Raw genomic sequence first — 18,477 nt, 5'->3', positions numbered from 1 at the left:
ACCAGGTGTGAATTTAATTCTTTTTTATTTTAAATTTTATTGTATTTCATTACAATTGTGCAACGAGACTCGATTTACTGCAGAAGGACCCAGGTGGTTTGTGCGAGAGCTTATCGCTTTAAGTTGTTTGGCTTACATTGCATATTATTGTTGTAACTTATTAGTGTTTAAACAGACGATGCGTTATCGACGAAAATGCGGATAAAACACACATAACGTAATTTAAAAAAAACAAATCTTTGGTCGTTGTTTCTGAGAAATTAAATTCTATGTATTTTTTACTAGCCGAATTCAAATTGGGGTTCGAATCGTGTCAAATAAATAGAAACAATTTATAGTAATAATTTTTTTTTTGCTTATAATTTCTGAGGAGAAAATTGTTGTTTGATACTTAACGGTGGAACAACTGAATTTTTTTTTTTTTGTGAATTGAAAAACAAAATAGTATGAAAAAACCTTTGGATTTCCGTTATAATATAGTGGTCGGATAAAACCGACGAAGAGAGACTGTGGGGGTGGTTTGAACGATCGATAATTTTAATGGCGCCCAATCATCGCCCTGTGACTGTAATTAATGATAATAATTATTTATCCTTCTGTTGTTGTGCCGAATGACCGTTGTCGATACGTACATTACAATACCGGATAGACGTATATGACGGATATGACAGCTGCTGCTTCTGTTGTTGTGGTTGTGAACTGTATACAAACTACATTAAATAACATTATACACAAATTAAAACACATATATTTAAACATACAAACTAATCGATCGATTATAATAAATTTTGGACGACGAGGCGATGTAATTATTATATTTTCCTTAATGAATCGCCCTGCAATGGAAAAACCTCGATAATACAATATTTTGACGTTTAAGGCGGGCATTTGCCAATTAAATTGTCAGTAATTGTAGCGCGTACAAAAAGGGTATAGGCGATTCCGTACCGTGTGTTTACAAAATAGAAGATCAGCGCGGGCCGACGACCCGGTCAAGTAAAATATAATATAATCTACAGTAGCAGACGCCGGGTCGTGGGTATGGGGTCAAGGAAAATACATGTGACTAGACGACGGTGCGTGTCTGTACAGTGTACGTTATTATTATTATTGTATACATAGGTATTATAAACCGCCTTGTTGTTGCGGAAGCGACGATCCGTATACCGTTCAAAGGTCTCTGACCACCCCCGCGACGTCTACGCAGTAGTTTATACACAGTAATAACACACGTGAGCCGCGGTCGCGTGGTCGACCGCTCCGCCCCTCGTTTAACCCTCGCAGAGTCCCCAAAAGGGATTGCTCGGCCACCGCAAACCCTAATTAAAAAAAAAGATATATATATATATATATATAATAATAATAAAAAGAAGACTCGTCCCTTCGACCGTGGTGCGTCTTGACGTATTCATTTCGGTATACACCCGCGGCCTTGCGCAAGGTTATACATTCCCCTCCGGCGGTGACCACGTGCTCAAGAAACGGCCAACAGCGTATATAAACGATTGACGCAGAGGGGGGAGAGGGGAGAAATCCCCAAGACGTTATAACGTTTGTCGGCAAATTTTTTTTTTTTTTTACCTCTATACGAGTTGGCATCGCTTTTAAAAATACATACGGCCGACCACGGTAACAACAACAACGGCGGAGCAGCAGTAGCAGCAGTAACACACGGTGAAATATCAGTGCCGGTTATTGAGGTGGTGGTGGCGGTGGTGGTGTTGGGGGGTTAGGCAATATCGCCGGTCGGTCGGGCGCAAACGGCAGCAGCTGTCGCCCATAGGGATCCGCGCCCAAGGGTGTCTAAAATGGGTCATTCGTTTCTCGAAAACATCCTTATAGACTAACCGTTGCACCCTTTACGCGATATAGGTAGGTACCGAGGCGCCGACCCCGTTTTTGGTGATGACAACAATGTCTTCTTCGACGGCGGCACAAGAAAAGGGTTGAACAGACCACCGGTGAACCCGCGCCAATTCCGTATGTCGAAGTCAGACCATGCGGATCGCCCGAGTATATATCCCATAAAATAGATATCAATTTATTACCCGCGTTTAAAGAGCAGCGCTCGATTATTGTTTTTTTTTTTCAATTTTTTCGGTTGCTTATATTTGTTGCCTTTTCGGTGGTGTCGTCCGACGAATTTGCACACGTCTGAGCAGCCCTGGCCAGCAGGGTATGTATATAATGCACAAACACACACACACACACACACACATACAAAAGGGCGGTGTGCGTAAGAACAGCTGTCGACTGTGGCGGCCATGTTGTCGATCCTTTTTTTCGAAATGTCTCTTTAACCAACAACAGCCAGTCGCACGCACTCGCAACAACTTTTCCTATAACGTGTGTATTTGCCGCCCCGTAACTTAACACCGCCGCCGTCGCGCGCGCCCGCCACGTTGTCGGATTTCCGACATGTATAATATCAAAATACAACATATACTATCTTTATATATATATAATACATTGTGTATTGCATCGTCAATGCCGCCAAACTGTACGGTTTTTTTTTTTTTTTTAGTATCCCTTACCGCCGCCGTATCGGCCGGGAGATCATTAAACCATTAAGGTACATATGCATACACACACCATAACGCCAGACCTAAGGATACATTATGCAAACCCGGACCACACTTGTGATTTCTCCTAACACACACACACTATCGGATCAAATGTTAGGCGGTTTCTCGTTTTACATACCAGAATAATATCGTTGACACAAAAAAAGGAAATCCTCGTCAAGTTTTGCCCACGTCTAAGTAGCCAAGTCCCAAATAAATTGGTTGCTGTAAACAGTATAATATGTGTACTTAAAATTTTATCGACACTATTAAAGGAACCGACAAAGTTGCCTCTGGGAGTGCAAAGCTCAATACAAACGTTATTTTATTGCATATGGTAACACAAATATGTGTGTAGTATTAAAAAAAAAAATTACAGGATAATTTTAGTTTAATTTTATCCAGCGAAAAGCGTTTTTGAGTTTTGGGTACAATGTAAAATTGTGCGAAAATTGTATTAATATATCAGGTGATCGTAGTTCTACTTCTTGAAACAATTTTTATTCATGTTATTGTACAATATTATACATCTTCCAAAGATTTACCTTTATTAGAGTATATATTTAATTAACTTTCTTAAGTAAGAATAATTTTCTGCAAATTTTGCATGGTTGACAACTAGTTTTAAATAATTACTTTCAAAGTCATTAGAATTTTAATTTTAGGAAGGAAGGAAAGGTGGAACGTAGTATTATTTTTATATACGCTTATTACTCAACCTCTATCTACTCCCCATTCTTAATTTTGAACTCTAATAACTTTAAAAGTAATTATTCAAAATTAATTTTCGACTAGTCAAAATGTCCAACAAGTTATTCTTATTTTAAAAAGTTAATTAAATTTAAATGTCTCTATTTAAATTTTAAAAATTGATAACGCTCTGGAAAACTTTACTTTCAAGCTATTTTTCAAAATTTGTTACACATTTTTAGAGGCTTTTAAATATTTGAGAGGATTATATTATGTTTCGTTAAAAGGTAGATATTAGAGGAGGAGGGGACTCTGATATCTGCTTGAACAATACTTGTGCGAAAACCGAATTTGCATATGAGGACCCTTGAGAAGCCGAGGGGTCGCATCGCTGTTGCTTGTCGATCAAGATAACCAATATTGTATTCAGATATGTTGCCATACATACACACTATATAAGTACCTATACAGCGCACATTGTGCACTTAACTCGATTTTATTAACGATTGTGTTTTTGGCACTTGGCGGCGGTTCCAAGTAGGAATAGTAACAACAGGCTTTTGGGCACTTATGATTAATCGCACTCGGATAACTGCTCGGATTTTTTTAATAAACCGAGACCGAAAACTCTCGGAGGATTAGATATTTATTTTTATTTTTTTATTATAATAAATTATTATTATTTTCAACGCGTTGTCTGTCGCACGGATTTATGAAAGCAATAAAAAAAAAATCATCATCAAATAAGATCTGATGGCGGGAACCTGGGAACGTTGCAGGCGGTTCAATTAGAGTTCGTTAGCGGTGACGACGCACGCGAAACTGTATCATATATATGTATATATATATATTATAAGCTGTGTATGTTGTGACGGGTATTCAGGGTGAGAGCGGGGTAAAGCCGTTGGATACGATAATAATAATAATAATGATAATGTATTGTAGGCCGTGGAACGGAAGAGGGGGGGGGCAGAAAGAAACTAGCGGGGCAACAGGATCGATAAATGTACTATGATATATATATATATATGTATATATAATACGATGGCCGAGTATCACAACGACACCCTCTTAATCCTCGTTTCCAATCACACGGCGACCGCTCGCTTAAATTACATTTTAATATTATATCAGCGTTGACGACGTGATTCATCCGCAAAAAAATAAATTATAGCAACAAACCGAAAGTGTAACCGCTAGTTCGACCGGGGATACCCGGGCCACCGTCAAAATCTGTATTTAGGTTGTCTATTAAGGCCAATCTGATTTGTTTAGGCCAAATAATTCCGCTAGAACGTTTATCGTACACCACACGAGACCGGCCCAAGTACAGAATTATATTGTGTTGCGTCCGTACAACAATATTATAAGAGTTGGTTTCCGTCATTGAGGAATGCTTCCCCGCGCGATAAGCATTATACTTCGTGGAGACTTAAATAGTCGACTCCGTTCTTCCGTTTAGACAGTGCCGTATGATAACAGAACGGGCACCGAAGTCTTCTCTTATCTGCACTGCACCCGAAAACCGTCATTTGTTGCGGGAACGTGTGCCGTCAGTTATATTATCGTGTGCGCTATTTATTCAGCGTGTGCGCATTTATAATGACTTGCCGAGCGCATCCACCCTAAATATGAACGCGATACAATATAACCGACTTTTGAACGTACATCCAAGTCGAAACTCGTTTGCGAGAAACTAGTTTTGAAAACGGCTATTCGCACCGAAACCAAGATATTATATCATTACAATTTTTTATCATCATCATTATGTGATTTCTTCTGGAAGACCTATTATTCGCAAAAGGTCCACGGTGTAATATTATAATAACGGGTTTATACTCGTTACGATATTAAAATATTATTTAAAAATTATTTTCAATTATTTTTTACTCGGATGGATAAATTTATAGAATATCGTTTTACGAAACATATATCTTTGATTATCTGGATTTATATCTTTGATCTTTGCGCCGCAAAATACTAGTGCTTATCTGCTATACATAAACTAACTACTTAACCTATGGTTAAGTCTAACTGGGGGTATTACAGTAGGTATATTAGTTCACATACTAAGTTTTTGGTGATTTTTTACTCACTTTCTCATCATAACGCAGGCCAACTCTGTTACGTGTGGGAACCTACTAAGAATAATAATAATAAAATCCTCTCGAGATAATATTATGTAGTCGACCTTTTTACTTATTTTTCTGGTCGCGTTCATATATATATAATATGTATATATAAAACCACTACAAAAACCGACACTGAATATAAAGAAAAAAGCGGACGCAAACAGGAAAAAGGATGTACCTCGTTGTGTGCGTAGGCGGCGCCCCGTATTGGGTTTCCATCTCCTGTACACAGGACATGTGCATGTCCGCTCGCATCCCCAAAGACTTATACAATAATATACGGTCCTTATAGCCGATTCTATGATAACATGTATGTTATATACATATTTTATATAAAGTTACAAAGTGTGTAGTTTGCGTTTGTCAACATTGTGAGGGGGGGGGAGTAGCCCTTAAAAGGTCTGTTTTTGCCGATATAGCCAGGAGGTCCTCGGACGTTTGGCTGTCGGGTTTCGTTAGGTGCATTTTTTTGGAAAATCATAGTATGATAACTTTGAAAACTCTGAAAGCACTACTCACAGGAAGGGAAGACCACGTGAAGGTACAGAATACCTACCTTCCCCATAAAGTGTTTGTGTATACTTAATAAGATAATCGCCCGGGCTAGGATTTCCTAAATTTTGATTACTCATCCAGCCAAAACACGTAATACTACTTTTTCGGCACACGCATAATATTATAGTATAGCGTATCCAACGATATATATAAATTATTATAGAAGAACACTATACCGTATTTTCGATAAACCCGTTCTCACGTGACTATATAAATATCATATATAATATAGGTATATGTAACGGAGACTTCAAAAAAAAAAATTATATAACAATATATATATTATTATAATGACGTTTTTACGGTGAGTTTCATTCATGTCTTTACCGTTTTAAATACAAACATATATATATATTTAAAGAGATTCACCCCTTTCGCTTGTTTGAGGAATACCGGGAAGGCCGACAAAGACAGATGTAGTCGGGTTTTCTCACCCGTTCGCCATATATAATATGCTAATGACCTCCGACACGGGTTTCTTCTTTTTTATTTTTTTTCAATCGTTTCGTGCAACCCATTTACCCACATATAGTATATGTATACCTTGCCGAGTAGACGGCACTTACCTGCGGTAATTTTGACTTTACGCCCAAAAAAAAAAGAAAGGGGTTAAGCTACGAAGGGCTTCTTAACGGTCTCCGCCGAATCGTTGACCCTATTTGTCATTACTCTAATGAATGCCAGCGGATTTAACGAAACGCTCATCCCGCCGACATATAGTGCGTCAATTTTATTTAGAATTATTAATATTGAGTGTATTTTCAAACAAGTACGGTGGTCGGGGAAAAAATTGTTTTCAATTGCGTTTCAAAACCATTTCCTCTTTAGCATCGCGTAATGGGCTATTTGTGTATATTACTACTTACTATAAATATATATATGTGTGTGTGTATAGCGAGATGGTCACAGATTGACAAAAAATATTATGAACATGACGCGTATACCGACGGCGCCGAGACTCATAAGCCGGATGTCCCGTTCGCTTGTACCATTAAGTGATGATAATAATAATATATTGTGAAAACAGTTTAGAACTATATGCCTATTAACACGCGCAGACAAAAATGTCAATGATGATTTTCCCAGTTTCATTTAGATTGCCAAGTCTCATACTGCGGTTGTTCTCGACAGCGGCATTTTTTACCCTATTCCCAACTAGGCTACTAAAATGTCTTATTGGGTAATCTCTAAATATTAAGTTAGATAGAAACCTACCTGTGAGTATAGAATGTATTTGTTTGATGTTTTGAAAATAATGCATGTAAGTAATTTTTAAATTTGTAAAAATATTTGTTTGCGCTCTGTAGGGTGTACACCGCAGTCAGACTTCGATCATATCTTATTACGTCTATGGTTAAAACATTAAGCGTTATAATTATTATGTATAGTATAGGGGCAAATCTAAACCCCTTTGACCGCATTCGAGCAACACCTATTTAAACACACACAAATATAATAGTAATAGGTGAGAGTCCCCTCTGCCGACGCCAAAAGTACAGGGGTCGACTACTTACTTTGGAGAAAATCGAAAGTCAGTGCACCGCCGCCGCATAACGTGTGTAATCCATGGCGAATATAATATGCAAGGGCCATAAGGTATAGTGCAGGGATAAACAATCTAAAATCGCTGTTCAACCCCCTCGTCGATATCGCGCGCGCACTCAGCGCCCTTCGGAAATCGTTGACACTTGTAATTGGTTAAGGGGTGGGTATTTAGGGCAATAATTAAAAAAAAAAAAAAAAACAATAACCCGTTTGGTACAGGCCACGATTATTTGGATCCTACTTGGAAACTTCACCGGATTCATTTACACGCGAACGACATTTTATTTATCTATACGACGCTTATGTATATATTTTGTACTATCTTTATTATATATATATATATATTATTTTTGTAACGGTATTTGATGTCGATGGGAAAAGGTGCACTTTATTATGTATGGACAAGAACAAACGCGGAAAAAAAACCGTTGGGCTTATAATATTATAGCTGTCGCGCGCACGCGCGTGTGTGTATAAAATTACACACGACGGATAAAAAAAAAAAAAATAATAATAATAAAAACCATATAGACCTTTGAGGTGCCTGCGTACTTGTAACGGCGGCGGCGGTGGCCAGGTGGTCCTCGCTCTCTCACTGTACTCTGAAAAACGATGATGAACAGCTGCATACACGTTTTTAGTACATACTCTGGTCTGTGTGTGTGTGTGTGTCGCCGCTGATGCGTCTGACAATAATTCATTTTATACATAGTGTTCTCTCTCTCTCTCTCTCTCTCACTCTTATTATCTTCTCTAGCTATCTGTTCGTCTCTCTGTCTGTTGTACAATAACACAGCTTGTCGGTCCAGCGTTAATAATGCAATTTATACGGAAATTCAAAGTGTTTCCCGCCATTTCTAACGGGCGAAATTGAAATTTTTCTAAAAGAAACATAATCCATACCGGCGCAGCTGATGTCAGTGTCTTGTGTTTGATGCTAATCCGAATTTTACAGTTATATTATGTTTAAGTGTATTGCTGTACAAGATAACGAAAATTGCCGCCGCCATCGCGGACCGGCGAAATGACGTCATACCGGCGTCGGCGAGGGAGTTAATGTAAAATCTAATAAGGAGAAAAATACAGCGACGGTTTAGGGTCGGTTAATCGGATTTTTTTCCCCTTCGCAGAACTTACACGCTTGTGACGGGCGCAAAGGCTCGTCCGAAAACACTGTTAATAATAATAATAATAATATACTGCTCGCTCTGTCTGCTCGTCGTGCGTTACACGGTGCGAATTACCGCTGGTGAAGCAAGCTATAATTTTTAAAAGAAACGCACTTGATTGGGAGTTTGTGCGGTTGCAGAGCTTTGTGTTATTGAATTATAGTTACTTCAACGTTTATAGACAGTCGCGTCGACGGAATCAATAACCATCCGAGTATAGTCTATATGGAAAATATTTACTTTTTAGTATCACTTTTGGTCAATCACCTCAGAACTAATCTTATTTATTTATTTCATTTCAAATAACAACGTTTTTGCCACCCATATTATGCATGACAAAAAAATCAAATATCAACAGAAATCACGACAGTTGAATACCATCAGGTGGAAATCTTAAAACTTTACACGAGTGTATTTGTAATCGTATGTTTGGTAAAAGAAGTTAGACTATTAAAAAAAAAAACATAAGTGTGCAGTAGTTTTATGCTAAACATTAAAACTTGAAAATAACATTCGGATACGATTTCTGGCCTATAGACTTGTTACATGAAGAAATCGGTCCAGTAGCTAAAAATAAGATACTTGGGTCCAGACACAAACATTGAAACACATCGTTGTAAAACCAATATCTAACCTAAAAAACGTCGTTCGCACGTGAGAGGTTTTGCGAGAAACCTAATGGGACGTTTCCATGGCATAGGGGTGGAGTCCGGTGACGGAATGGGTGGCGAGGGCCAGGAGAAGGTGCTCTTATAAACACTGTGTTTACATTCGGTGTAAACAATGCGCGCGGAAGGTTAAAGGGTAAGAACCCCTGGATAGGACACGGCGGCTTGTTTGCGTTTTCCGCCCGAAACGCCCACCGCGGCCGCCGGCCATGCTTGTGCGCGCGCGCGCTTGACGCCGCGTTTTCAAGTTCACTCGGACAGCGCGCAAACGCGCAGCCCCGCGCGGCACGCACGTGGTGCCGACGCTTGTCGCCAGCGTGTGTCGTTGTGGGCGGACATCACGTGGTGCGTCGGCCGGCCGGCCGGTTAACCATCCAGCCCGGCGGACAGACGGACGGCCGCGTGCGTGTAAAGTATTGATTTTTAGACCGCGACTCTCCTCCTCGCCAGCCGCCGCGGTGCGTCGCGTGATTCATCAGCGTGTTCTTCTACGTCCGTCCGGCCACCCCTTTCCGGAACGCGCCATAGCCGCCAAACGAACGCGTCATCTCCGCGGCAGTGCATTGGATCGATCAATCTTTTGCGGCCACGACAGAACAATGCAATAAAATATTGTAAAAATAATAAATAGGAATATTGTATTTTATAATAAATCCTTTCCCCAGATTGATGAAAAATCCCCCAAAAACGACAACAATATTCAATCTATGACACAAATACATAATAATGTCTGCGAGCCAAACATAAATTGAACTACTTTAGAAATGATGGAAAAGAGTGCGAGTGACATATTTTTTCAAAATGAAATTTACGTACAACATTTGTCAACGAAACCTTTTTCTAAACGAGTTTGTTTTACAATTTTTCATCCATTCTCAAAAGAGATATCGTAGAAAACTATACCTAATGAGCGTTCTGATAAGAACACATTAAATGTTTTCAAATTTTTAAATTCTTGATGATTTTTATTTTGTTCTCTTGTAAAAGTACACAAATGACTTTTAAAAAATATCCTTATAATTGTTACCTCGTAATTAACTGTATTATTTATTATAATAATGCAATTATATATTTTGTCTACAATAATGACTAATTACGAGACGATTGTTTACAATTTGTAATTGTTTTAAACAAAACGAGTATTTTAATAATTTTTATACTTGTCCATTATCTAGACACAATAGTATTTTAAATGTCTAAAAAAAAAATTAAAAAATAATAACTTAATAAAATATAACGATTCAAAGGTATACTTTAAAATTTTATAGTCACTTGTTTTTCAAATATGTTTCTTTCGGGACAAAAGGTGTAATGATATTGCAAATATGTAATAACATTAGTATACAGTTTTTTATAAACAGTTGCTTATATTATATACTATGTATTTGTTGACTCTCCCTTTCCATTTTGATGTTGAAAAATCAATATATACACGGACATGTTTGTTCAACTCTTGCTGTAGAATTAAAACTATGTAGAAGCTTGGTTCGGAATTAAAGACCGAGACGAACAGAATTCCTGCCGAGAGAGCGCAACCTATGAATAATACATTATCTCGTTTTATCTTTATACACATATATTAGACATTAGGGGCGCGAATAATGTTTTTTTTTTTTTTTTTTTTTACTTTTGGCGTTAATGTAGTATCACGGCGGACTTAAGTCGCACGCGCACCGAACGACAGCCGCCGCACGCGGACAACACATAAATCACTGTATGCGAGATCCGAAGAAACTTTTGGCGAGGGGCGGCCATTGATTACTGGAAATAAAAAGATTATACATAAACTACAATATCGGATACGAGGTTTCTCTTTTCCGGTATCGAGCGCTTATCGCGCGGCCGTTCGTCCCCTCCGACCGCGGCTGTAAATCACGATTAATATGTAAATATATATATATATATATTGTATGTATATTTGGGAAATGAAAAAAAGAATGGGAGAACAAAAAAAAAAGAATTAAAAGAGAGTAATAATGAACGCGAACAATGTGGGCAGAGGCGGAGGAGGAGGAGGAGGAGGAGTTCACGCTGGCATTTTGATTTGAGACCGTTGCAAAAAAAAAAAGCTGTAAAGGGCGTCGTCGCGCTCGGCCAATAAAACGGAAATCGACCGTGATCCGTAAGCCAGTTATCGTTGTTATTTATTTTTCTTCTCCAGCGTGTGTATACTGTATATATAATAATATTATAACGTGGCAGATGGGTGCCAGATGTCAATATATATATATATATATACGTTTAACCGCGCGTTTCGGTGTGCGCTATATGTATAAAATGTATAATATATAATAATAATAATATCATATAAGTGTAACGTGTGTTCGTCGCGTACATTTACCTATATAATAATAATACACACGGGTCCAGACACTGGCATATGCGTTGACCTTATGTACCGTGTGTTGTGTGTTGTAGACGGCTCACGTGAAACGGTCCAAAATTAGATTTTTTTTTTTCGAAACATATCACTTTTGCACCTCCCCACCCGAGTCGGCCGCAGATAATATTAAAACGGAGGTTCGAAGGCGGCGTACGACAACAACGCTGGAGTTGAGATTTTTCAACGTGCTTTTGTACATTACAATGTTATAACAACATCATAACGCTTACCAATATATCGGTCGTCCGGTCCGAAGGGTAATAGTTTTCTCATATTGTCCACCAGTGCAATCGTATTACAATTATTATTAGGGTTATTAGGCGATAAATAAAGGGTGTAAAAGGGCAAATATACGGTGCGGAGTATCAGGACGACAGCGGCACCGATATTAAACAATGTTTTTGTTAAATGGCGTATAATCCATTTCGTGACATTTGTGGAATCGCCGAATATTTATTGTTTTCTTTTGTTTATTATTATTATTATTATTGTTTTTATTTTCATGCGAAACGATTTTTTAATTTGTTTTCATTTGATTTATTTATTTTATGAACTATTTGTTTCAGCACCTCCTCTATCTGGCCAACGAATCCTATCCTCGAGGGGAAAACCGAAGAGGGCGCGGAAAAGGAAGTCGAGCGGTATGTTTTAAGTCTTTTTTTTTTTTTTGCCGTTTTACTTTATTATTTATTTAGCTTACATAGATTATGACTTTTTTTCGACGTTCTTAATTCGCGTTCTCGTTAACGAGCGACACAAACGCACATATTATACGAAAAACAAGACTTGGCTTTGGTTCTCGGTCGTTGGCAAAGTGCGAGTTACGACCGTCGGACGGTTTTCATACACACAACAACGGCCTTCAACGGAACAACAATTTTAGTAAAACCAAAAACTACACTATAGGGGAACGGCACTCGGCAAACGGCTTTTGGGCGGGTTAAGTTTGCCTTTGGTCGTATCGACAGGTCTGTGCGACACCTCGACCTTGGGGTAGGCACGGCGGCCGCGTGGGACCGGGTTCAGGGTTAAGGCCTTTTGCGGACAGCCCGCGGGATTTCCCGGCGAGCGGCGGCGGATAAAGGCATTTTGTTGTTGTTGCTGTTGCGGCGGGTACGCGGCCGCAGACAGAGTAATCGGCTGTCGACGGGCCAGGGGAGGTAAGGTAGGACAGCGCGCAGACCGCGTGGTAAATGTACCGCCCGCGGCAAGACCGTATTATTATTGCCCTCCCCTCCGCGCCGTAACCATGGCACCACCCACCGCAAGCTTTAGCGACAGGGGGGCGGGGAGTCGAATGTTCCGTCAAATCGATTACCGTCGATGATAATATTCCGTGTAGTGTACTCTGCGTAGACGACCCCTCGGGCGTCGATTTGTAAGCAATTATATGATCAATTCCCCCCCCCCTTCTGCCCCCGAAAAAACCCAATTTTTCACAACTCCACCCCTCTTCGATAATAATTGCTTCTGCGAGTGTTCGGGGGGCAACGGTAATTACACGGTAAAACTCTATTATAAAAAAAAGGAGAGGGGACCGGATAGCACGGCGGGGGGGGGGGGGGCTGGCAATCTCGTCGGGCCGGTAAAAAAATATATACTATTGGCGCGGGTCTTACTCGCGGCTTGTTCGGTGCGATAATTAAATAAGCTCTTGCGCTAATAACAAACGGCAAAAGCGGGTGGTCGGTGAAACGTGTTCCGGTTAAAAAAGGGGTTGACTTTATTTTTTAATGTTTTTTATTACCTACAAGGCAAACACTTTGCCGCGCTCGGGTCGTGTGCGAGTTTTTCTCCGGAGAAGACTTGTGTATTAGAGTCTGGCAACACCGCCGCCACCGGGGCTGTCCATTGATTTTTTTTTTTTTACCAGAAAATAATAAATAGCAATAATAGAACGTATGCAACGCGATAACGAACGCCGCGTTTTCGGTCCACGTAAGCAACCCAACACACTCCCCCGCGCGTAATTTGCACAGTGTTCCGTCTGAACGGCGCGACGAATGATGACTCACCAAAATATAATAAACACACGAAAGAGCCCATCTACATTTTTTGGTCACAACGACGATTAGACATTGGACAATAATTAGGCATTGCACATACGACGAGTACGTGAGAATATGGTTTTTCTTGTCGATTTTTCACTAGGAAAGTGGTTATATTATTATGGACTCGTTATGGCGGTGTATAGTGATGGCAATGGGAAATGAAAGGACAGACATAAAACCCCCTAAAATACGGCTAGGAACGGATTTGAGTGAGGTTGTGGACTAACGTGACCTTAGTACCAATTAGATGGGAGCAGGAAATGTTTAGATTTTCTGTTTTGAACCGTAAAAAAACTATGGAAACCTAAAAAATTAGTAGTAAACTTGTTGTAATTGAGTTAGAAAATAAATGTATCCCTAAGAGCTGATATTACGAGTCCAGTGTCACAGGTACTTATGTTAATGATTTTTACAAAAATGTTATAAGACCTTTGAAATTATATAATAATTGCAAAAATACCAATTTTATTAAAACTACATTTTTTTTTAAATTCTACCTAGCTTAAAAATATAATCAGTGTAGATGGAGTGATTATTATATTATTATTATTATCATTTTTTATTTTTTTAATCGACTTAAAACGAACGCGTCGGCGGGCTGTGGTTTCTCAGCGTTGGAAATATTTTATTTAATGGAATAAAAAACAGCTTTAGATAAAAAAAAAAACGCCGGCGACGAACAATTTAAAATCGCGCGCTAACGTGTCAGACGCTTGGAATTTCATATTTTTTATTTTTATTACATTTTTCTCTCGGGTTTTCATCTTTAGATGTGCCAAAAAAATATACGTTTTTTTTTTTTATTACAATAAAAATGATAAACGACGGTTGAAAATGTTTTCAATTATTCTATGCTACGATGACGCTCTCATAGGAATTATTATTTACCATAGCTGTTAATCCGAAAAAAAATAATAAGAACTTCTTTTTGTTTTAATACAAATTTCATTTGACCTTTATCGTACGAATTTATGCAAAACACATTAATATTACGTCTCGACACTACTGTTACAGAACTAAATTTTTGTAGAAAATTTGTTTTTACTATAATATATTATTGTACAATTTGAACAGGCCATATTTGTAGGGAACACTGTACGGAGATGACATAATAAAACTGACACCGGTTCAGCTTGATAAGGACAAAATATTCAATATCGAATTCCATCGTTTTCTATTGTTACAAGTAATTAAACCGAACGGTAAACTCGACTTCCGGTTATTCTATACGTTTCGGAATAGATTACAATATTTTGTACTCAACTTCGTTTGGTGGCTTCAACGCTTTTTTTTTTTTAGCAAAAATATCGGCTGGAGTATTCGGTCAGAATGTAGTAAATAACGCGTTTAAATAAATGTTGCTAATAAATAAAATATGTTAAAAAAATATTAGTTATACAAACACAAAATACATGTAAACAAAAAAATGGTCAATTGCCAATTAGCTTATTTTATTATTTGAGAACCACGGGTGTTTTTTTAGTAAAGCCTAACTAATTATAACCATTGTTGTATTTTAGTAGCCGTTTTAAAACTCGGCTATAATAATTTTTTAATGACTTCCATTGTGATATTGTTGCGAACTGAATGTCGTTAATTATTATAGAACAAAAATCGTTTTTCAACAGATCCACAATGGTCGGCATTCAGCTAACGCGGTAATAATTGGTTGATTACTTTTTTTTTTTTTTATTTATTTTACCAACTGATACGTATTATTTATTATTGTTGAAATGTTGTTCGGTAAAAAAAAAATAATAACAATAAAAAAAAAATAGACAATCAAATGGATTTAATAATCTCGTTAATGGTTATTGTTAAATATTGGTTTTAAGTATTTTATCATTGTCAACAACATTGTGACTACAACAGTCAATATATTATTATTAATATTATGCTCAATGATGAGTGTTTATGAAAAACAGAAGGCTAGCGCTACATTGTGAAAACCATTAGCCGTTAATGGCTCTCATTATAATTCAGTCGAATACGGTTTTAAATTTAACGTTAACGGACTGAAAAACAATTTTAAAATAAATATATTTTATTTTCCATTGTAAGGTTGTTAAAAATCGCTTGACGGCCGTTTATAATAAAAGTTAATCGACGAATCCGTTTTCCGTGTAAATTGCATTAGTCGTAACAGTTAAACTTTGAAGTTTGGTCGTGTTAATTTTGTTCATTTATTTGTGTCCATTTCGAATTATAGGCTAATGTGATGTACACTTGGTCAAATAATAAGTATAATTTAATCGCAAAGGATGGGATAGATATTTTGTTTTTTATCAACTTTGTACACCTAATATTTTACTTTAATACAACTATATCTTCATTTTAGTTTAATTTACACAGTCCAGTTGATTTTAAATTTAATTCCATTAGATTCGGTGTTGGGCACTATTCGAATAAGTCGTATCTAATAGTCGTTATTATTAGATGTGGATAATCTAGCCGTGGCGACTATACGTACATCATTTTCGAGGGATTGTGCGTGGAAGGAAAAGGGAAAGGGGGGCGAGATTTGGGAGACAAAAACGACGGCGGGTGGTAATGGAAACTTGGGAGCTACATGGGAGACATGACCTAGACAAGTGTAACGTGGCGAAGAGTCTCGTGGGCGGACGGGGTCTACCGTACTGCTGTAATGTTTTTCTAATAGTTTTTCTACTGCTACTACCACAGCTGTCATACCTATATTAGTTTTACTATTATTACTACCACTTTACTTGTCCCACTTCCAGTACTACGATAACAGTTACTGCTGCTGCTGCTACTACTACTACTATTACTACTACTGCCGTCGCGCCACCACCACCACCACCACCTCCTTCGGCCGCCGGCCGCGCGTACGGTTATTACCGTGTGCGCGGCACGATACTTACCGCGGCCGCGACCACACTGTACGGGCCGTATCCCCCCTAGGGCATGCGCTTAACACGCCGCTGGACGTGCGTACGTGCTGGAAGGTCTGGAGGAACGGTGGGCTGGCGGGCGGCCAACTCCACGGTCGGCACGGGGGAGGAGGAGGGGCGGCATTCGTCGATGCATGATACCAGTCGCGGTGTTCCGCTGATATCGACCGTGCCCGTCCGCCAGCGTTCGTTTTCATATATTTCGTTATTATTGTATAATAGTTTTTGTATTACAATTAAATCGCCAAAAAAAAAACCGCCAAACGACATCATCATGACGTGTGACCCGACGACATCGGACAACCGGCGAACAGGTCGACTGCCAGCGGGACAACAATAATACAAATTAAAACATTACACCGTACCGGGTGAGACTTAAATTGTATACTACACGAAAAATAACCATAACTTTAAATTACTGTAAACTGTTGTAAATTACTTTTTTATTTATTTATTTTTTACTAAAAATCAGCGTACTCTACTTTGATTCGTGCGCGTAAGACTTGCAAGTGAAAAGTCAATTTTCTCGATGGCGCGTTTTCGTCGGGCTCGCGTCTAATTATTTTTTTTTTTTTTTACTCATCGATTGAAACCGTTTACTATATTATTGTATTTTCTGAACTTTTGGACGGTGGCGGTAAAAAAATATAGGTGTAAATCAGTGTATTATTATTACGGAGTTCTGCTATTCCACGTCTGGCGTACGTGCTCGTCTCGTAGTGTGTAATATTATGTTTTTTTTTTTATACTATTTTGTATATGATTAATGCGCGGGTGGGCGAGTAATAATTTGACGGCCGATCCGTCGGTTGTAGTAGGAGAACCGAGCAGACCTCGGCTGTTACATAGAAAACGGCCGTTAATGATAACAACAATAATGTTAATAAAATAATGAAGGACGGTTGTTAAAAAAAAAAAAAAAAACACTCGTAAACGTCTGCCGTTTAAGTACGGTATTTTCGACTTACCATGCCGCGTGTACTTGCGTATATGTGTACAATATTATAACACATACATAGGCGGTAACGTTTTTTTTAATTTCAGTACAGTGTGCAACGTTATCGGCCTGCAACTATATAATATAATATAAGTACAGTAGTGTAGTGTTTGATAATAATTATTGTTTAGTGTGACCTCGATCGGTAAAAATATGCTAATGCGCGCGTCCCATTACCGACGGCGTTTCTCCACGATAGCACGTGTGTGTGAACGGGCGTTTTTTTTTACATAAAAAAAAAACCAAAAACTAAAACCGTTTTGACAGTTACTGAGAGGTTAACAAAAACGTAGTCACGTTCCCAAGTCCTTTACCCGAGGATTATACATAATAATAACATTATGTGCCTTGTTGATGTTTGTCCCGTTGTGTTTTGCTACCATATTTGTGATAGTATTACACTCGACTGAATATTTTATTATTCGGTAATAAGTATGTTATGTATACTTCAATAGAGAGTATACGGTACGACCCGGAACAAACACAGCCATTCGAAACGATAATTATTACTGAAAATTCTCGAGACAATATTTTAAAAACTGCCACTTTTGGCGGCGATACGATGTTTACTACTGCGACAGTCTTTCAGACACATACTGTATAATACTATGTTATATGTTATTATTATAAAAAGCGATTAGCTCGATATAAATAACGGTGTTCGGCGTTATTAATGTAAACGCGAGTCCAAACGTCGGTAGTTATCTTCGGTCGTTTAAGGCGATTAGATTACCGCATATTGTTATGTGTACTTCAGACAGAATAAAAATGTAACACACGGCTCACTGTAGACTTGAATTATTACTATTGA

General features: G+C 38.4%; 1 protein-coding gene across 1 annotated transcript in view; it reads left to right on the top strand.

Annotated features, from left to right (window-relative positions):
* The window catches only part of LOC126834505 (DNA N6-methyl adenine demethylase-like), a 36,340-nt gene that overhangs the window by 10,818 nt on the left and 7,045 nt on the right, over positions 1–18,477 (top strand). Inside the window, exon 3 of the mRNA XM_050566468.1 lies at positions 12,273–12,347. Within this exon, the coding sequence (XP_050422425.1) occupies positions 12,273–12,347 (75 nt within the window). The remainder of the gene's footprint in view (positions 1–12,272; positions 12,348–18,477) is intronic.

This window comes from Adelges cooleyi, unplaced genomic scaffold (assembly GCF_023614345.1).
Source record: "Adelges cooleyi isolate 19-005CV unplaced genomic scaffold, UGA_ACOO_1.1 ACOO_flye_CR_arks_rails_tigmint_CR_PRNA_21, whole genome shotgun sequence".
NCBI classification, from domain to species: Eukaryota; Metazoa; Arthropoda; class Insecta; order Hemiptera; family Adelgidae; genus Adelges; species Adelges cooleyi.
This window is presented reverse-complemented; position numbering and strand designations above follow the sequence as displayed.